Source organism: Erinaceus europaeus, chromosome 2 (assembly GCF_950295315.1).
Source record: "Erinaceus europaeus chromosome 2, mEriEur2.1, whole genome shotgun sequence".
NCBI classification, from domain to species: Eukaryota; Metazoa; Chordata; class Mammalia; order Eulipotyphla; family Erinaceidae; genus Erinaceus; species Erinaceus europaeus.
Window position 1 is genome coordinate 61,220,452 of NC_080163.1, and position 22,515 is coordinate 61,242,966.

The 22,515-nt window shown below is 39.0% G+C and overlaps 1 protein-coding gene across 4 annotated transcripts in view; it reads left to right on the forward strand.

Moving 5' to 3' along the window:
• SLC20A2 (solute carrier family 20 member 2) overlaps nucleotides 1-22,515 on the forward strand; it is a 103,108-nt gene that overhangs the window by 40,182 nt on the left and 40,411 nt on the right. For all 4 annotated transcript variants that reach the window (XM_060181612.1, XM_060181622.1, XM_060181616.1 and 1 more), the window contains one exon: nucleotides 20,874-21,435. In XM_060181612.1, the coding sequence (XP_060037595.1) occupies nucleotides 21,141-21,435 (295 nt within the window). In that variant the 5' untranslated portion in view covers nucleotides 20,874-21,140. The remainder of the gene's footprint in view (nucleotides 1-20,873; nucleotides 21,436-22,515) is intronic.

Here is a 22,515-nt window from a genome sequence, read left to right on the forward strand (position 1 = left end):
ATTCCTAGGTTGTAACCCTCTGATCTGAAGTGGCGGCCCCTGCTTCAGGAAAGCAGGATTTTTCTCTTTCCTTTATCAGCATGTGGTTTTTGTAGATCACACATCTGCAGGGCTAGATGGGAACCACAGTAACAGGTTGCCTTTCTGTTTGGAACCAGATGCAAGTGCTCTTATAGCTGAAACCCACAACTCTAGAATGTTCTCAAAAGGAAATTTTGTTTCAGTAGGCTGTTATACTTGGTTTAAACTGTTTTATCGAAATTGAAAAGAACAGTGAGCAGAGGAAGGTTTCTGCTTTGCCTGTCTTGTACACAGTATCTGGTAACAGGATCAGACCCTCAGTGAGGATGCTGATTTCTCCTGGAAATACTGGGCCTACTGTTATTATTTAGCATGTATTAGCACCCCAGAGCACATACAGTGAACAAAGAAAGCATAGTTCCTACTCTCAAAGAACTCCTGTGCTAAAATTAGGCAGCACACAGGGACTGGGCCCTACATGCTCACTAAATCAATTGGAAGAAAAGGGAAGACGGTGTGAGGTGGGTCTTGGGTTGTTTCTGGGTTAACTTTCACTTTGTCTGACTATATGCCAAACAGAACTAGGACAGATGGCAGTGCCACTGGGGCACTGCTTCCTCCTACCCCTCTCCCCCTGACACCCCGTAGTGGGAGAAGTGGTGGAGACGAGTGAGAAACTGACCCCAGGAGCCTCACTGCAGCTCCAGTTCTCTGTCCAGTGTAGTACTATCACGAGCACCTGAAATAACAACTAATAATAATACTGGCTATTATTATTATATGGAAGGAATATAATGTCCAACAAATCTAAGAAAGTATCTCTCTCTCTATAATGATATTTGGATAGACATCTGAATTTGAATTCCAGACTATGTCTTCCCTCTTTCAGCTGATTTTCAGTTGACCAAGTTACTTAATGGATGTTGAGTCAACTGTTAGATTAGTTAATGAAGTGCTTTGAGCTTCTCGGAACAAAGGCATTACTAAGGTCAACTAAGCATTACTAATAAAGGAGTCAGAAGTATATGAATCAGAAGGGAGATAATAAGGCAAGCTTAGGTACTGAAGATTAATAAATTGGAGTATACTGTATGAATCTGTGAGTCATTTTCCACTTTATACTCAACCCTTGCCAGTCTCTGACTAAAGTTCTGGGTTTAGTTCATGACTCCATAACTAAAAAGTATCTTGGAGAGGGCTCAACAAAGAACCTAAAGAAAAAAAAAAAAGATTAAAGGGTTGAAAAATGATACATGTTGCAACAACAAGGGCAACAAAAGGAAATAAATAAATATTTTTTTAAAAAAAGAAAGAAAAATGATACATGTAATAAGTTGTTAGGGAACATCCATTATTTAGATTGGAAGAGAAAAAATGAATTGTTATTCAAGTATTTGTATGTCTCGGTACCCAGAAATGGTGGACAATTAATATTTATTTCCCTTTGGTTCCCTTAGAACCATGGTCTTCCCAGTTTGGCTCCCAAGCCCTCAGCACCACCTGGGAATCTGTGAGAAAGGCACATTCTCAGGCTCCACCCAGGACCCAGAAACTATGGGGTTGGGGCCCACAAAGTGGTTTTGATGCACACTAAATCTTGAGGGTCACTAGATGAGATAGAAGGGGAAAAAAGATACGATATTGAGATTTGGAGTACTGGAAAATGTGGAGCTTTTCCCCTGGAGTTATCTAAAACTCGAGCTTATATTTGCTTGAGCATTTTTTATATTTTCTCTAAAAACTTGAGCTTATATTTGCTTGAGCATTTTTTATATTTTCTCTAAAACCAAAAGAGAAATGACCTCCCAAAGTCCCTTCTAGCCCCGACTTTGCTCTGGATTTCCTTTTGCCACTGAGAAGATTAATAATTAACTGTGAAATTTTGCAATTTCCTGAACTCAGTAGTGAAGACAGTACCCATTTCAAACAAGGGTCAGATGAGATTGGCTAGTGGTAATTGAGTTATCAGAAATATTTTGCCTCACGTTATTAAATAGACCCCCGCCCCATGTACCTTTTTCAGAGCCACCTAAAGGTTGGACAGAAGTGAGGATGATGTTAGCTCGTGATTGTTTCTTGTCACAGACTGTTATCTAGATCAGTTACCTTCTCCATGAAGCCCATTTCAAAAGACAGGCAGCTGTGGGGAAAATGTGGTTCTGCTTGATTTCCCAACTTTGTCACTTCCACGGGAAGGGGAATATGTCTGCAAATGGCGTTTCTCATCCCAGTCATGGGGAACTCCGCATATGACATCCTGGGAGAAGGAGGCCTAGTGGGAGGTTAGTGTCCTCACTTTGTCAGGTCTCTGCTGGAGACCTGTCTCATCTGAACATTTTTGTATCTGCAGCAAGTGCCACAGAGAGTGGCACTTAATGCAAAATGAAAGACTAATTGTTCTGCTGAAATATCTAAGGACACAGGTGCAGTACCCTCTCCCAGGTAACTAAAATTATTATAGTGAGAAGCTGGCATTTCTCAGCCTTTCCAGTCAAAGTAGTTACTTTGACTCAGCTCAGCAGACAGTGGTGCTGGGGACTGAACGAACCTGCAGCCTCTCTACCTCAGGCATGCAAGTTGATGGTCTAAGGTCTGACAAGCTGAACCCTTTCCCACCCTGTCTACCCAACATTTTTTGCACACAGTGAAAATACATCTTCATTTAGTTATATCTTTGCCCTTCTGAATGGTTTTCCTTTGTGCTTTTGCATCATGAAAGTGTGTTAGATTGAAAACAAACTACTGAAAGTGTGTCCATTTGTTATACTTTGTATAGCATTTAGTACAATGACAGCTTTTTGTGATGATAATGAAGAAAGGGTTCTTTTGAGGACATGTTTGCCAGTGCTGATTAACAAGTGCCACACAAGTAGCATTTTGTCATCTCAAAAGAAGATAGGACTAACTATGGCCAGAGAACTGTAGCTGTAATAGTCTAGCACTTAAAAGTGGGGAAAGTAGAATCCTTGGCTTTTACAACTGTAGTTACACATTTGCAAATTAAAAATTCCTTGAAGTGAGAAAAGACAAGTGAGGGCATCTGGCTCAAAATCCTAGTGCCTTGTAATGGGAGACAGAGGGATAAAGGTGGGAAGTGTATGTACTGATGTTACACAACCTTTGGACCTCATCCTACTTGAGAAAACTGACCCCTCAGACATTAAACTGCATTTTCTTTTACAGAGTGTGTGAGATCCTGTGATGTGATGGTTGCACACTGGTAACCTAGCTTTGTCTCATCAGTCCAGAAGGCAGAAAGCGCTGATTTTCAATACTCTAATTAGTCTCAATATAAAATATCTTTTAATCCTATGACTATCCAATAGGGAAAGCTCCAAATGGCTTATTGATTTGGTTGTTAATGATAGCAGGCAAAAAGAACTATTTCTACACAAAGACAAATGACTGAATAGTCATTCTTTTTCTATTTCATCTTGACAAAAAATAATCTTGTTTCTAAAATCAATCTTATATCTAGACCACATATGTGTAACTAAAAATGAAAATAATTAGTGGTTTGGGCTACAGTTTGTCTCACTGCTGTTGTTCAGTCAAAAAAATTAAATTTGAACAGAACAGAAGGGGGAAATTCCTTTATTTATCATTAGACCATATAAGAATTCGGTAAAACATCCCCCAGAAGCAGCCTAATAAGATACTGGTTAAAGAATTTATGGTGGTGCCATGTATTCCAACACTGCACAGACATTGAAACTAATGTCAGGGTTAAGCGCAGGTGGCGCTAAGCACAAGGACCAGCATAAGAATCCCGATTCACAGGCAGTGAAGCAGGTCTGCAGGTACCTGTCTTTCTCTACCCCTCTCAGTCTTCCCCTCCTCTCTCCATTTCTCTTTGCCCTACCCAACAACGATGACATCAATAGTAACTACAACAATAAAAAAACCAACAACAAGGGCAACAAAAGGGGAAATAAATAATTTTTTTTAAAAACTGAAAAAAAAGAAGAAACTAATGTCAGGTCATACTGCCTAAAGCTAGTAGGTTACAAAGTACAAATGAATGGGAGTGTTAGGTGGTGGTGTACCCAGCAGAACATGCATGTTACTGGGTTCAAGTCCAGAGGGAAGCTTCATGAGTGGAAACTAGTGCTACCGGTGTCTCTCTATCTCTTGTTCTCTCCCTATTTACCTTTTATCCTCCGTCACAAACAAATAAACAGGGGCCAGGTGGTGGCTCACCTGGTTAAGTGTCCACACTACAATGCACAAGGACCAGGTTCAAGCCCCTTGCCCCCAACCTGCAGGGGGTAAGCTTCACAAGTGGTGAAGCAGGGCTACAGGTATCTATCTCTCTTTCTCTCTCCTTTTCTATCTCACCCCTCTCAGTTTCTCTGTATCCAGTAATATGTATATAAATATTTAAAAGTAAACATATGACCAGATTTTTTTTAAACAAGGCAATCTTGATAGTTTAATTAGCTTCAATTCATTTTTTAAAGGAGGATATTTTTTTCTTTTTTTTTTTTTATCTTTATTTATTTGATAGAGACAGCCAGAAATTGAGAGGAAGGGGGAGATAGAGAGAGGAGACAGAGAGACACCTGCAGCACTGATTCACCGCTTGTGAGGCTTTCCCCCTGCAGGTAGAGACTGGGGGCTTAAACCCCGTTCCTTGTGCACTATAACATGTGCGCTTAACCAGGTGTGCCACCACCTGGCCCCAGGAGGATATTTATATATATGGAAAAAGATAGCTGTGCACCATTGTAAGCTTTGGTCATCTCTTAAGAGATGAGCTGATCTGTGATGTTTTTCCCCCATTCTTTTTGGCTGCTTTCATTTTAGATCTTTTCATTTTCTTTAGTGAGCACATACTCCTTATGTGATCATGGGGGGGGAAAATCTCTCTCTTTTTTTAAAATAGCTTATAATTCTTTTTTATAACTATTATAATTGGGTAGTGGTCTCTTGGTGCCTTACGTTAAGTAGTGCCCAGCCATCAAACCTGTCTACCAAATGTATCCAAAACAACAGTCCTTTCACACTGATTGGCTAGGGGTGTTTTTCTTTCCTTTATTATTTTAATTTGATAGGATAGAGAGAAATCGAGAGGAAGCAGAAAATAAAGGAGAAAGAGAAACACGTGCAGCACTGCTTCACCACTCCTGACGCTCCCCCTCCTCTCCCCACAGGTGGAGTCCGTGGGTTTTGAACTTGGGTCCTTGCACACAGGGTATTTTGTGGACTCAGCTGGGTGTGCCACTACCCAGAATCCAGGAGTACTTCTTTTTTTTTGCTTTACTGCCTACATTTACTAGTTTTTAATATTAGCATTCATTATGTTTCTAATGGAAATAGTGGGTTTATTTTTAAGGTAGATACCTGGCATCTTGGCTCTTTGGGAAGAGCTCTACATAGATAATGTAGGGATTTTGTGGCCATGAGCAGTGACCAGACAGTAGTTACTGACAAAGATTACCTTTGTTAATTATGCTTTATTAAAGGTATTCAGCCAGGTTGCTTTCACAGTCACTCTGGATGTTGAATGAACTCTAAAATGATGTCAAATTAGCCAAAGTGTCAGGCTAATTGCTAATTTGTGAACAGAGAAAGAGCCAGGGAATTTAATGTATTTTAAGACATTAAAATAGTATTTCTTGCTGTTCTAACAATCCACTTAGATTTTATAAGGGACCATCACTCCAGATCTTAGGTTTAGAGTAATGAGTGGTAGAACCATGTGCTGAAGACTTCAGACATCTCAAGTGACAGTTAGGAGTGATGATAGAAAGAACAGGCCACCTGCGAGTATTTCCAGAGCACTCATCGTTGTAGTATCAAAGTATGTCTCACCCGTGTGTACTAGAAGTGACAGCACTTGAAGAGAGTACTGCTCCCTCAGATACTTCTGCCAAATGCTGCTAGGATGTCCTTGAGTCCTTAGTCGGAAGGTTATTTTGGGTAACTGTTTTTGTTCTCGGGTAGAAGATTTCAGAAAATCTGAAGTAAAAACTTTAGACCTACCCAGGGAGGGGGAGAGAGCATGGTCTTAGATTCCGCCCCCCTACAGTACCACCTTGAGCCAGATTGGAGCAGTAATGTGGTTTGTTTGCATCCCTCTCTCTCACTGAAATGGAATTAATAAAATAAAGAACAGGCAAAGTACTGTTCACCCTACTTTGCACAATGACATGGATATACATGTACTTATGATGGTTATTTAGAGGGACTGTCATTGAAGTGCGTTCCTAAGCTTGACTCTAAAATAAGTGGATACTTAGGGGATAGAGGTTTAGATTGACTGAACTGAATCCACTTTCATAGATTTGATACTTCTAACTTGAAAGACTTGGTACTTTAAATCTGAGAACAACCTAATCACAGGTACTATATATTGGCCTGTCCTCACTTTTGGTTTAGAACCTTTTCTTCTCATAGCAGAGTACTTCTGAGAATAGGGCTTGAACCTGGGTCCTTGGTGCTGGTCCTTTTGTATACTGCTATGTGCACTTAAGCGGGTATGCCACTCCCTCACCCCCACCCCCAGAAGCTGGTTTAAGTTTCCTTCTTATCGTGTTTTTCATTCTATAAACAGTTTTCTTCTTTTCACAGTTTTCTTTGTCATCTTGTCTCTTTCTCCTGCATTTAATTATGTGGTAGAAATAAGTATATAATTTGTATTATTGCTCTCCTGTACACAGTATGAACACAGCTACATAAAACTCCAAAAGCCATATCAAGATGGACTAAGACTGAGCTTAAAGATTTGGACAGAATTTATTTTCTTTTATTTATCTGTATTTGTTTGCTTGTTTTGCCTTTTTTCTGAAGAATAAAAGCAAAATTAATAAGATGAATGTATTCAACATAGTGAGGTGGTTGAGAGTTTTGATAATTACATCTGTTATAAAAGGCTTTTTTAAAAATATTTATTTTATTTATTTATTCCCTTTTGTTGCCCTTGTTGTTTTATTGTTGTAGTTGTTATTGTTGTTGTTGGATAGGACAGAGAGAAATGGAGAGAGGAGGAGAAGACAGAGAGGAGGAGAGAAAGACACCTGCAGACCTGCTTCACTGCCTGTGAAGCGACTCCCCTGCAGGTGGGGAGGTGGGGTTCGAAACGGGATCCTTATGCTGGTCCTTGTGCTTTGCACCACCTGCGCTTAACCCGCTGCGCTACAGCCCGACTCCCTATAAAAGGCTTTTTAAAAAGATGTGATTGCTTTACGACTTGAAGTTAAGATGCTCACTGCAGCAGGAAGAGAGAACTGCTGGAATGTTCTGTCACTTTATTCCTCAACCTGCTGTGCAGTTAAATTTCCATAGGGACTTAGAAAGAGCAGAGTATCCATCTATGTACCTCTTTCAGTCTGATTTTTGTCTTCTCAACCCTTGTTTACATTGGTTTGGTCCCTCCCTGATCTTTAAATATCGGCGTCTTCAGTTTCTGTGAGACTTGTCAGTAACAAAATAAATCCAGAATATCTACTTGAGGAAAAATGACTTGAAATGTCCTCTAACTTGAAACATCCTTTCATCAGTTATGAAAGCTTGACACTATTATTCTGTTAAGTATTAGGATGGTAGATTATTTTAAAGTCTGAATTTTTAGCATATAATAAAAAAGATTTTGTTTTTATGATTCCCGTTAATTACTAAGTTTGTAAACCATTATTTAATGACTAGTAAAAATATATTCTTTAAAAATAACCACTTATGGCCAGAAAATCTCACTTTTTCTATACATTTCTGGTTTTCACACATACTTGGGGTTTTGTGACTATGAGCACTGACCAGATACATAGTGATTCTAGCTCCTCCGTGAAAACCCTTTGTTGCCCCCTTTGTTTTCATACCCTCACACCATTCTTTATTCCCTGATTCGTGAAAGCAGTCTCTAAGCCACCCATGTTCATGGTAAAGGGTGAAAAATCTGTGTAGCCTAGGGGGCTTAAGCACATCATCTGCCAATTCCTAGCCAGTCAGACTAAAATATGAAAACAAGGAAGCAGGGACTATGAACAGGAATATCAATAGCATTATAGGGAAGGACTTTGCATAATTAGTCCAGCCAATTAAACACAACAAGCCTCTCAAGGTGAGGCTATAAAGTTGTTGTAATATGATCTCTAAAATGTGAAATATCTTATAGATGACTGTGAGACGTGTAATGAAACTAGAAAATGACACATACCCAAGAGAAGTAAAGCGAATAATGGAAATTGCTTTTGAGGGGCCCTGTCTAGTTAATTCTGCAGACTAAGACTTTAAAACAGCTATTATAAATAAATTCAAAGACCAGAGGAAAGCATTCAAGAGAGGCATGAGGACTCATCAAATAGAGACTGTCTCTCAAGAGATACATGAAGGAAGAATCAAGTACAGATAAATACCAAAGCATAATCAGCAAATGTAAAAATAGATATATTTAGTTACATACAGATTGAAAACTTTTATACATCAAAAGATACAATAGAATGAAAAGGAGTGAGGGGGAAGGGAGTGTGAAAATTATATATCTGACAAGGGATTAGTGCCGAGAATATACAAAGAATTTCTACAAACCATCAGCAAATGGGCAAAGGACTTGAATAGACATTTCTCCAGAGAAAATATACAGATAGCAAAAAAACACGTGAAAAGATATTCAAAGTCACTAATCATTAGGGAACTATAAATCAGATGTCACTTTATACCCATTGGGATGGTTACTATTTGAGAAAACAAAATAGAAAATAACATGGTTGGCCAGGATTTGAAGAAATTGAAACTTTTAGCCCCTGGCTCCCCATCTGCAGGGGGTCACCTCACTAGTGGTGAAGCAGGTCTGCAGGTGTCTATCTTTCTCTCCCCCTCTCTGTGTTCCCCTCCTCTCTCCATTTCTCTCTGTCCTAGCCAACAACAGTGACAGCAATAAAAACAATAATAGTAACAACAACGATAAACAAGGGGGAAAGGGTGGCCTCCAGGAGCAGTGGATTCGTAATGGAGGTACCGAGCCCCAGTGATAGCCCTGGAGGAAAAAAAAGAAAGAAATTGAAACTCTTTAGTGCATGTTAGTGAGAATGTAAAATGGTGTGGCTGGCTGCCTCTGTGCAAAACAATATGGCAGCTCCTATATATTTCTCCACCCATCTTAATGACCCTACTCACAATAGGTGGAAACAACCACTGTTCATTGATAGGCGAGCAGAACAAAATGTGGTGTAGACACACTGGAATGAAGAGGAAGTGAATTGTTACACAGGCTATAAGACATTGTGCTACGTGAAAGAGGGCAGTCACAGGGCCAGGCGGTGGTGCACCTGGTTAATAAGCATACAGATTACAGTGTGCAGGGACCCAGGTTCAAGCCCCCAGTCCCCACCTGCCGGGGGAAAGCTTCATGAGTGGTGAAGTAGGATTGCAGGTGTCTCTGTCTCTCTCTTTCTCTCTCATTTTAATTTCTCTCTGTCTCTATCCAATAAGAAATAATTTGTTTTGTTTTTTAAAAAAGTGTGGTGACAAAAAGGTACATACTGTATGATTTCACTCACAGGGCATTCTTACAGTAGTCAGATTCAGAGAGACAGGAAGTAAAGTAGTGGATACGAGGGGCTAGGAGAGGGGAGAATGGGAACTTACTATTATTACCTAATGGGTACAGTTTATAAGATGATAAGAATTCTGTAGGGGGATCGGGATGATGATATACAACAGTGCACATATGTATTTATAATATATTTAATGCCACTGGACCATGCCATTTAAAGTGGTTAATTTTAAGTTTATTTCACCACAATTAAAAACTAATTACAAAGTGGAAACTCTGGAGTTGAAGTATAGAATACCCAAAATGAGAAAGTCACTAAAGGTGCTCCACAGTAGAATTTTGAGTTTCAGAAAAAAGGATTAGCAAATTTGGAAGTTAAAGCAATAAAAGTTATGCAATCTGGGGGCCGTGGTACACCTGGTTGAGCGCATGCATTACAAGCGCAAGGACCCGGATTCAAGCCCCCACCTGTAGGGGGAAAGCTTTGCAAGCAGTGAAGCAGTGCTGCAGGTGTCTCTCTGTCTCCCTCTCTGTTACCCCCTTCCATCTTGATTTCTGGCTGTCTCTATCCAATAAATAAAGATTTAAAAATTTTTAAAAGAAATTATGCAATCTGAAGAACAGAAGAAATAGTGAAGAAAGAGAATGAGGACATCAGAAAAATATAAGTTACTATTAAGTGTATCATGGGAGTACCATAAATAGAAGAGAGGCAGTTTTTTTTTTTTTTTTCTGAAGAAGAAAAAGACAAAATCTGGAAAGCAAGAGGACAGTGGAGGCTAGAAGTCTACAAGTTAAAGTACTGAAATGACCCTATGTTTATGCTGCAAACCTAGCTTTCAATTGAGGGCAAAATAAAGACATTCCCAAACTGAAGGGAAGGAGGAAGAAGAACAGAAAGGAGAAAGACTGGGGAGATAGCATAATGGTTTTGCAAAACACTTTTAATTCCTGAGGCACCTAGGTCCCAAGTTCAGTCCCCAGCACCATCATAAGTCAGAGCTGATCAGTGCTCTGGCTAAAAATAATGCTGGGCCGGGTTAGGGGGGGAAGAAGAAGCAAAAACTGAGATGATCTATTGCTAGCATGTCTGCCTTACAAGATATATTATGGGAATATAAGTGGATTGAAAAAAACCTAATACTAGGCAGCATATGCATATTCATACACACATAGACACACAAGCGCCAGTAAAATAATTAAATAGGTAATGGTAAAAAGATAGTATCATCACATATTTCTTTTTTAAATATTTATTTCTTATTGAATAGAGACCGAGAGAAATTGAGAGGAGGGGGGGGGAAACAGGAGGAGACAGACATCTGCATCCCTGCTTCACCACTCATGAAACTATCACCCTGCAAGTAGGGACCACGGGCTTGAACCTGGGCCCTTGTGCACTATAATGTGAGTGCTTAACCAGGTGCACCACCGTTACATATTTCTTTATTTTTAATTTCTTTTTTGTTTATTTAAAAGAGGAGACATTAACAAAACCATAGGATAAGAGGGGTACAACTCCACATACTTCCCACCCCCAGATCTCTGTATCCCATCCCCTCCCCTGACCCTTTTACTTTACATATTTCTTAACTCCCTCCCACCAGGGTTTTACTGAGGCTTTGTAACTATATGATTCCACCACTTCCCCCCACTCCCATTTTTTTCTCACACTGCCCCCACTGCCATATATATATATATATATATGGACTGGATGGGGGTGAAATCAGGTCAGGGGAGACACCACAGCACCGCTCTAGGTACATGAAGCTACTGTCTTTGCATAAGACTCCCTGGAGCTTGAACCTAGGTCCCCTCATTTTGTTGAGTGTGTGCTGTACCAGTCCCTCTTTTCCTTTCTTAACTGATTTCAACCATTATTAATGACCATTTTATATCTTGTTCCTTTCTAGTTTATTGCAAAACATTTCTTTATGTTCATCAGAGCATCCTCCATGTTTTCTAAAGGAGAAGCCGAGGCAGAGGGAACTAGTGATTGCCCAAAACAGGTTATCTAATCATACAGAAGAAACTTAGAGGCAGAGGTAGATAGCATAATGGTTATGCAAGGAGACTTTCAAGCCTGAGGCTCTGAAGTTGCAGGTTCAGCCCCCCACAACACCATAAGCCAGAGCTGATCCGTGCTCTGGTAAAACAAACAAACAAGCAAACAAAATAAAACAGAAGGAACTGAGTACCAGCAGCACTCAGAATTTGAAAAACAGTTTTCAAAAAGTCTTATAAACTGTCATCTCTTTTTCAGTTTTTAAATTTCTATTTCCATGGTCTTTGAAGGTGCTATCAGGCAAAGTACTTATGGTTTCTTTTCTTTTTTTTTTTGGTGTTTCAATTTTTTAAAATATTTATTTATTCCCTTTTGTTGCCCTTGTTATTTTATTGTTGTAGTTGTTGTTGGATAGGACAGAGAGAAATGGAGAGAGGAGGGGAAGACAGAGAGGGGGAGAGAAAGACTCCTGCAGATCTGCTTCGCCATCTGTGATGCGACGCCCCTGCAGGTGGGGAGCTGGGGGCTCAAACCGGGATCCTTCCGCCAGTCCTTGCACTTTGTGCCATATATGCTTAACCCGCTGCGCTACCACTCGACTCCCAAGGTGTTTCAATTTTTGTGGGTGATATAAAGAACTATTATATTTTCCCCTGACTTAGCAGATGAATGTGAACTTCTTTCCTTGTTGAGGTTGTTTACAGTGCTAAACCAGCCACTTATTGGTAGAAATGAGTCAGGTTTGCAGACTTTTAATGAAGCACATCAAAGACCTGAATAGACATTTCTGCATTGTGAAGAGGACAAGTTTGACTAAATCAAATGATTTATTTGCTGACTATTTTTTTAGTATTTTATTTATCTTATCAATAATATAAAGAGATATTGAGTGGAGATAGAGAGAGAGAGAGAGAGAGAGAGAAGCCAGAGTACTGTTCAGCTCTGGCTTATAGTGGGGTTGGGGATTGAACCTGGGACCTCAGAGCCACAGGCATGAAAATCTTCTGCATAACCATTATGCAGTCTCCCCAGCCCTACTTGTTGATTCTTGTTCTACTGTATAAGACCTATATTTTAAGTCCTTCTGGAATGACAAAGAATATGGGTCTCTAAATTGAGTAAGGAAAACAGTTAAGATAGTATGATTATTAGTCAACTCTTCTGTTTCTATTACTATTCATTAATTGAATATATAATAGTATCAGGAAGTGATACATTTAAAAGTATCATTCATATTTTTATTCAGCTTCTTCTATAATCCGAACAAAGTTAGCAAATAAATATGTGAGCACCAAGGTGTCTACTTACACGCATGGTTCCATTTTAGATGGTGACTGAAAGGAAAGTATTTCCCTAATATAACTCTTGGGACTCAGCCCGACAACCCAACACTTCACAGTACAGAACTGGAACAAGTGCTCCAGCGTTTGTGAAGTTAAGTGATTTACTCATAAAAATGAATCTATTTTTGGCTACAAGTGAGAAAAAAATTACTTAGGCTATCTAGGACGAAGCCATCTATAGTTCATACAAGCAAGCAGGAGAAATTGTTTGGAAACCATTTCCAAGAGTGGAAATACAAAAAGTGCGGCTGCTTTTGTCCCTGCTCTCAAGCAGTATTGTATCTGAAATATTCCAGCAAAGTTGCAATAAACAACTTTAAATTTTCTAGTGATAATTCTTTGTTTCAGCGGTAACTTATTTCATTCTACAGCAACCCAGTTATGTTTTTCCTCCTAGCTGAGTGTAGTATTTATTATAACAAAGTCTGCCACATGTACAAATTAGGTAAAGAGTAGCTAGTATGCATTGCCTTATGGTAATTTGTTCATAGAATCATTGGACTATAAATTTCAAATGACAGCAATAAATTAGAACTTTCTTACTATGACCCATCATTCAGATTCCATTTGCACATTGCCAAAAAAGTGGCATTTGCACCTCCTGAGGTCTCAGTTTGTTTTTGTTTTATTTTTTGAGTATTTTTTCATGGAACTCATGTAGGAATGTTCCTGCCAAACCTTTTCTTCAGGTCAAATCATCCTCTTTTAACTTTATATTTCAACCTAATTGTTTTGGCTGTTTGTCTCTTTATCCTTTAAAAGTATGTTTACTCAGTAGGTTTATAAAATGCCTTCCCAGAAAGCAAGAGCCAATGTAGAAAGTATCTAAATAACTCAAATGCTTTAAGAGCCAAAAAAAAAAAAAAAGCTTTTCTTTTTTTTCTGTTAGAATGACAAAAATGCAGGAGGGCAGCTGAATGTAGCAGGAATAAATAAGACATGGAGAAGAAAAGGGTACAGAAGGCCTGAGGCTGCGGGTCTACAGGAGCGACCTGAGTTTGTCCATATTCCACAAATTCATGAAAGCACTTAATTGCACTACTCAAGAAAGGGTGAGAAATGCCCATTCCTTCTCCTATCCTGTGGTCCATGGTTCCTAGCTAAGCTGCCTCTTTCTGGTCTCATGTCTCTGGCTGATGTAGAACAATAGAGTTGGAAAGGACTAGAAATATCATCTGACAGTGACAATTTACAGATGAAGGCTCTGCTGTATTCTCCTTATTCTGATCTCTTTCTTAGCCTCTCCTCTTCTCCATTTTTTCTCCCTCCGTATCCTCAACTTAGGTTAGGGGCTCAGTGACTCAACTCCCAGAACAGAAGACAGTTTGTTTGTTTGTTTGTTTGTTTGTTTATCAGTTGAACTGGGGCCACACACATCCACAATTTTATTGTTTTAGGTCACTTTTTTGTTCAGATTGGAGAGACATTACTACAATGAAGCTTTCTCCATCCAGAGCTGGAAGGTAGTTTTATTAAGAAGTCTGGATAAATATTTGCTAAGAGCTTTTTACTTCCAACTGTCTTTATGTTGTTGTTTTCATTTGTATACCTTCAGCTTTTTTTTTTTTTTTTTTTACTAATTGCCAGTGAATAATTTAGGGAATTATTATCTAACCTATACTTCTAGTTATGACAATCACTTCTTCAAAATGAGCAAGAATTGTCTAAATGACTTCTGAAAGTCCTTTGTACTCATATGTTATATGATTCTCTGATTCTCTGAACCAGGATAGAGCTGAGGCTGTTCATAGTATGCACTAACTTCAAATAATGTCCTAATAAGTAATTCCTGCAAAGTACTTAGCACCATCAGGGCTTTTTCTTAATCCTTGGGTAAAGTTCAGTTCTGAAGGCCAACCCTCAAGAGAAAGAAGATTAAGGAAGAATTCTAAGGAAAGAAAGTGACTAAAGATGAACCTTTAGAGTGGGGGAGACAGCATAATGGTTGTGCAAACAGACTCTCATGCCTAAGGCTCTGAGGTCTCAGGTTCAATCCCCTGTATCATAAGCCAGAGCCGAACAATTTTGTGATTTAAAAAAAAAAAAAAAGGACCTTTAGAAGACTGTACTTAGAGGTGGCTCATCTGGTTGATTGTGTATTCATGTTATAATGCACGAGGATCAGGGTTCAAGCCCCTGGTCCCCTCCAGCAGGGAGAAAGCTTCACAAGTGCCGAAGCAGTGCTTCAGGTGTCTCTCTGTCTCTCTATCCCCTCCTTCCTCTCAATTTCTGGTTGTCTCTATCAAATAAAGAAAGATTAAAAAGAAAAACATTCTTAAAAAAAAAAAGCCTGTGCTTCATATATTCAGTAGAGTACTATACAGCTGTTAAAATGAGGTCATATCTTTTGCGGTATTGTGGTCAGAACTTGAAGGCATCATGAGTGAGACAAGCTAGGAAAAGAAAGACTCATATCAAATGATCTCACTTATAGGTGGAACTTAAGAATAGAGGGGAGCAAGAAAGAACCTAAAGTGGAACTTGGACTAAGTGTGGCATATTGCACCAAAGCAAAGGACTCTGGGGAAAGAGGGAAAGAGACAGGATGAAGGGACATTGGCATCTGTGTTTCCTGAACACCAACACCAATCAAAGGGAAATGAGAGGCTGTGCCTATGTGTTAAAGACTACTGTAAACCATTGAAACCCCCCCCCCCCAAAGCTAAAAACAAACAGAATGCGGAGCCTGGGGGAGCCTACTAAGTTCTCTCTCTCTCTCTCTCTCTCTCTCTCTCTCCTCTCTTTCCATCCCCCTTTCTCCACTCATCTGTACATACTTCCACTATGTTCTATTGACTTTAGATATTGAATTAACTCACCAAGTCTTTTTCTTTACCACTTTGTGGAGCCAGGATTCTTCCTCCTGTATTGGAACCATGCAGTGATTTCTGAATTAGTCTTCTCCACACTTGCTTTTCCTTCTGCTCAGTGTGTTCATCACAATGTAGCTAGAGAGGAAAGCCTGATCCTCTCAGCACCCCTGATTAAAACCCTTCAGAAGTGCATGGTAGTTGGCGTGGTGGTCAGTCTTTAAGATGGGCCTCCTTAAGTCATCATTGTGGCTTCTGTCTACTGGGTACCTTCAGTCTTCTTGTAGATTTCTTCCTTCCCACTTGGAAAGTGCCAAGCTTAATTCTTGCTGTCCTTAGTGTGGAGATGAGCCTCTACCTCTTACTGGTTTCTACACTGCAAATGTGTCAGGACTACTTCCATGTTTACTCTTCATTCTTTCCCTAATTGTAGGCACAGTAAAGGATCTCAGTAAATATTTGTTGGTTGTTTTCCCTATGACAACCCAAACCTGACAAATTCCTTCAAGAATTTTATATTGTAAGAGGGATAAAATTAGTCCAAACAGTTTTTATTTTGTATTTTAATCTATAGATTTGATGTGCCCATCATATTAACAGGATGCTCTCAGTGGAATATGCCCCTTTGCCTTTTTATTTCTCTCACTTAGGGTCTGGATCTCTAGAACAAGTTGTAATCTCAGGAAATGTTACAGTCTCTTAGTGACTGTTTCTGTTTCATTATACCCTTAGAGCATTGCATACATAGATGATAATTGATAATACTTATTTTATGTATTATTTTTAAATTTTATATGTTTTCATTTGTCTGGGGAGTAGCTTTATAAGACTAGATGTTGTAGAAGTATAATTTCATACCTCCTAAATATATATTATACTGTTACCCATCATCAAAGTACCAGTATCCCTTCACCAAAGTCTACTAATACCCTCTGCACTTGCAGCTCAGTGCCCCTTCTCAGTCCTTTTTGGTAACCTCAGTTCTTCAGTCTGAGTATATAACTTTGTCTTCATTGGACCTTGCTTGTTTTGTAGTTGTCGCTTTGTTTACATCCTATGGGTGAGACCATTCTGTATTTTCATTTTATGTGAGGCTCTTTACTATTTCCTATAGGGCTGGTTTAGTTGTAATGAATTCCTTTAACTGTTTTTTTTTTTTTGTCTAAAAAGTTCATCATTCTTTCAAACCTGATTGATAATCCTAACAGATAAGAGCATTCTTGGGAGTCGAGCGGTAGCACAGTGGGTTAATCACACGTGGTGCAAAGTGCAAGGACTGGCTTAATCCCGGTTGGAGCCCCAGGCTCCCCACCTGCAGGGGGGGGTCGCTTCACAGGTGGTAAAGCAGGTCTGCAGATGTCTATCTTTCTCTCCCCCTGTCTGTCTTCCCCTCCTCTCCATTGCTCTCCGTCCTATCCAACAACAACATCAGTAACAACAACAATAATAACTACAACAATAAAACAACAAGGGCAACAAAAGGGAAAATAAATATATTTTAAAAAATTTAAAAATGAGTATTCTTGGTTATATGCCTTTTTCTATTCAAAACTTTGAATATATCTTGCTAGATCTTTGTAACCTTTAGAGTTTGAGTTAAGAAATCAGCTGATAGTCTTATGGTGACACTTTTCTCTAGTAGCCTTCAAATTTTGCCTTTTATATTAATTTATTTGTTGGTTTATTTATTTTGTGGAGCTGAAACTTCTCACATGCATAACTTCACTGCTCTGGGCCACTTTTTTATTCAGATAGAGAGGCAAAAAAAAAGGGTGTGGGTACTCACTGCAAACTCTAGTGTACTTCTGCTTTCTTACTTTGGTGCCATACTCCAAACTCAGTCAATTTCTGCTTTGCGTTTCTACTTCTTTTTTTTTTTTATATGCATAACATTCCCCAGATATATATATATATTTAGCTCAACTACTGTATTCTTTTTGAGTTTTCTTTCTATTTTGAGGAGGTGAAGATAGGGGTTAGGGGGGCTTCACCACTCCAGGCTCAGTAGATAGAAAAAACAGAAACAGAAAGACAGTGCAGCACCAAAGCTTTCTTCAATACAGTGGAAGCCTGGCTCAGACCTGGGCTGTACCCATGACAAAACATGAGCTGTCTTACTGGTTCTACTATATTCTTAATCACTCTGATTTATGTTATCACTTCTCTCATACTTGTCTGACATTGTTAAGTATTCTTCCACTAAACTAATTCCAGTGAGCAGCCTTAGGATTGTGGCTTTGATCTCCCATTTAGGAGGTTTGCATAGCTTTGTTGATTGGAGTGTTCTTCCAGTTGCCATTTCAGTCCAACAGTGCTAGTAACGATGTCCTTTGTCTCCTCGTTTTTGTTTGGTCCTCTATGAGGATGCGGATCCAAGGATGCATTCTGACGCTGGGTGGTGATCTGAGGTCTGGAGTTGGCCTGTCCTCAGTGATCATTAGATTTTTGTGGGCAGGGCCTCAGTCTAGGTTTTAACTGCTCTGTACATCCCACAACACTGGTCTAGAACAGGATCTGAGAGCTATAAGTCAGTAATCTGTTCCCAAGGTCTGTTGCTATGGAAACTGAATTCCAGTAAAGTCTTCCAAGCTCTAGCAAGCTGTCCATTGGAAGGGCTGCAGTTGAGACTTCTCTCCCTTTAACCAATTTGCTGTTCTGAATTTCTAATTGGCTTTTGTAGGCCTGTAAACCTAGAGAGCAGTATCCAGCAGACTAGGGAGCAGATCCTCTCTGAATCCACCTTCAGAGCCTGTTACTGTGGAAACTAAATTCCAATGAAGTTGTGTCCTCCTGAGCTCCAAGCTCCAGTAAGTTTTTGTTGGTGAGCTGCCACTCTGGCTCCCCCCCTCTCTGTCCCTACAATTCTTAAATTCCCATTTTGTGTTGCATGCAGAATTGTAGGAATAAGATTGGGGTGCCAAGATTTCAGCAGTCTGCTCCTGCTGACTAGAGTCCCTAAATCTCTCACTTATGGTTTGTTGTCACTTATGGGGCTTTTATTTTTAGGAGAGAAAGTGTTTTTTATTCTGGAGCCCCCCTGCTCCAGTTGTTGACCTCTGCTTTCTTGCTGTGGAAAGAACGTTTACATGTATGGCTTTTCCATGTATTTCTGTCAGCATTATTATTTTTTTATTATTATTAAATACATTGATTTGTTTTTATTTCATTTCCAAAATTCAATTCAGAAAACCAATTATTTTTCTTTTTCTTTTTTTTTAAATAATTTATTTCTTTATTGGGGAATTAATGCTTTACATTCAACAGTAAATACAATAGTTTGTACATGCATAACATTCCCCAGATTCCCATTTAACAATACAACCCCCACTATGTCATTCATCATCTTTCATGGACCTGTATTCTCCCCACCCACCCCAGAGTCTTTTACTTTGGTGTACTGTCAGCATTATTTTAATATAAATATATATATAACCATGTTCGGGAAGGAAAGGAAAAAAAAATCTGTAACACTACCACTCTAACTCAACCACTGTTAAAATTTTATAGTAGTATATATATACACAAATATTTATCTTTTGATTTTTTTTTCCTTTACATGGTAGTACAGTTGTAAGTTGAGAAGAGGGGGAGGGGAGATAGGGAGGTAGAGAGCAACACATGCATCACTTTTCACTGCTCACAGAGTTTCCCTCCCTCTAGGTGGGAAGTGGGATCTTGATCCCTTCCCCCACCTTGAACCCAGTTCCTTGTGCACAGCAATATGTGTGCTCAACTGGGTGTGCCATAGCCAGGCACATCTTTTATTCTTTTATGTGCATCTTAACATGACTATAATCAAAATGTTTACAAAACCTTTGTGTTCTGATTATTCTTCCATATAATTTTAATTCAATTCATGTATGAGCCCAACTTATCAGTTGAACTCAGTCAGTGCCTATTAAGAACTGCACTGTGATAGGCACCATTCTGTATGCCTAATATCCAGAGAAATTACACAGATTCAGTACTTTGCAATATACAGCTTTTGGATTTTATACAATTATAAAACACCTTGTATATTGATTTCATAGCTCCTGAAATTTTTTCATAGCTCCTCATATTTTAGAAGGAAGAATATGCAAAGCTTTTTAATAGCTTGTTTAATAGCTTCTTCCTTCATTTACTCAACAAATTTATAAGGCCATATCATGTTCAAGACATTAGTCTGTGTGATGAGAAAGATATTGATAACATTGACTTCAACAAGGTTCCTGCAGTTTAATGAAAGACAAGATGAATGTGAATGAATAAGTGAACAAATGAAGTGATAAGTAGAAAAGAAAAAAATGGGGTGTTATGGGTGAGTGCTGTTTTATAAGGCTAGTAAAGACCTCTGATGGTGACATTTGAGACCAGGTCTAAATACTGTGAGGAGAGTGCTATGTCTCTGTGAGGGAGAGCCTTTTATCTGGCAGAGGGATTAACAGGAAGAAAGCCCTTAAGGTGAGCATGCTTGGTGTTTTCCAGGAATTGCAAGGAGCCAGGGAGGGAATGGGGTTAGATAGAAGCTGAGGTTCATGAGCTTAGAGAAGCCTTTCAAAGGCCTTGGTGGGATCTCTGGCTTTCTTTAATTCAGAGATGGAAAGTTGTGGAATAGGGACAGGATAATTCCTGTCTTAGTAGATTTGCTTCATTCTCCAGCCTCCTCTTGCTCCCTTTGGGAGGCCCTCAGCCCTCACCTTTGTCATCATCTGGATAAATCAGTCAGCTTGTTCTAAAACTTGCACGTGGGCTCATAATGTACAGCTTCCATGCATTATGCCTGAAAGTACACACCAGTGAGCAACCACAGCATTGGTTACATTGCATTTGATAATTGCTGCCCCCCCCCAATTTAGCGTATTCCACATACATGAACAATTGTATAATCCTGCATTTCTCACTTATCTTTGGATTCTTTGAAGGAATTTTCTTCTTTCTGAAAATAGTGATCATATATAGATTTCTATTGCTGAAAAACTTGTCCTATTAAGGCTTTACTATCAGTCTACAATTATAAACCTCTGACATTCCAGAAGCCAGCTTGGGTAAAGGGTGGGAGAGTAACCTAATTGTAATATTCCTTGAGTTGCTTTATGTCACATGCCAAGGTTAGATCCCATTAGCAAGCTTAAAACATTTATTTCTGAAAGAACAACTGTTTCAGGTTGCTTAGGGTAGTTGATTTTTATTTTATTTCTTTCATTTTCTTTCTGTTACAGGAGGAGATATCACAGCTTTCCCAGATTGGGAGGAAAAATATGGAATGTGTTTTACTGCTGACTGAACACAACCAAATGAACTGTACTGACAGTAGTTTGAAAACCAGCAGTTAGCAGTTTGTTCAAGCTCTAACGTTGTCCAGCGCTTTCCAGAGCAAACTCACTGTTTACAAGAACTCTCGGCCTTACGACGACATTTATAACCTCAAGCTTTGTTTATTTAAAATACTTCTGCAAAAGAAAAGTACCTAGTGCCCACTCTTTAAAATGGCTGCGGTTATGGATGAGTATTTGTGGATGGTCATCTTGGGTTTTATCATAGCGTTTATATTGGCATTTTCTGTGGGTGCAAATGATGTTGCCAATTCATTCGGTACCGCTGTGGGCTCTGGTGTGGTGACCTTGAGGCAAGCATGCATTTTGGCTTCGATATTTGAAACCGCAGGCTCAGTATTATTGGGAGCCAAAGTAGGAGAGACTATTCGAAAAGGTATCATTGATGTGAACCTGTACAACAAGACAGTAGACTATCTAATGGCTGGGGAAGTTAGTGCAATGGTTGGTAAGTAGCCTTATTCTTTACACATGTGAAATATATCCACTGCTCTGCTTTCCACATTCTTTGTCCATGATCATAGAGGCGATTTTGGTTATAACTTTTCAAAAACCGATGGTTTCACATTATATTGTATTTTTGCTTATGCATTTCATTTGGTTGTGATTTTTTAAAATTTTCAGATATCAGAGAAACATTAATTTTTATTAAAACTTTTAGCAAACTTGGTGGTTAAAGTTGATTTAGGCTCAGTCGGTAATTTTCATAAAGTACAAAAAAATAGTTGCAGGATAACTGAGTCATTTTAAAGTTGTTTGAAAGTTATTAAAGAAACATATCTAATTGTATGTTTAAGATTTTAATTTCATGGAAGGTTTATTTGTTTGCTTGTCAAGTAGAATGTACTGTTTTAAATTTTTGATGCCCAAAAACAGTATTTATTCATTTAACTTTTATATCCTCTAAGTTTTAGAGCAGTCACCAAATGAATCTTCAATGTTTGTGTTTGAAGAAATTCTATTTTCAATGTTTTTTGTAATTCTTTTATTGGCATTTGATTTTTTTTTTTTTAAATTCTGTCTCAAGATTCCGTTTGACATGCTGGTGTCAAAGATAACTTGTGTGTCACATGTTTTAGTGTGATCTTTTACTGGTACTTTCCAGGTGTTTAGATGAAAGAGAAGTGTTGAACACAGTGAAATATATATATATGTATATATATGGGATTGGCATTGACTGTTCTGGCAATTTGATCTCTCCATTGCCCATGGTAACCAGGGAAAAGCACTGTAGGGAATCTCGAGACTTTGCTTACTGTCACTGGTACAACTGCAAAGGAAGTTAAAGGCAGGAATACCTTAAGTGCAGCTCACAGGCCTCTCTCTCTGCTTGCCTCTGGGTAGAGATGACATCACAGCAGTCAGCTGGTCTGTATGGGTATTTTATTAGGGAAAAGAGAGTTAGAGAGGAATTCTGTCTGTCACCTCCTGCTTTCAACAGGACATCTCCTTATTGTAGGAAGAGTCCTGCAGTAGAAGGTAAGATGCTAGTGTTCTAAGAACACAGGTCCCTACGTATTTATTGCCA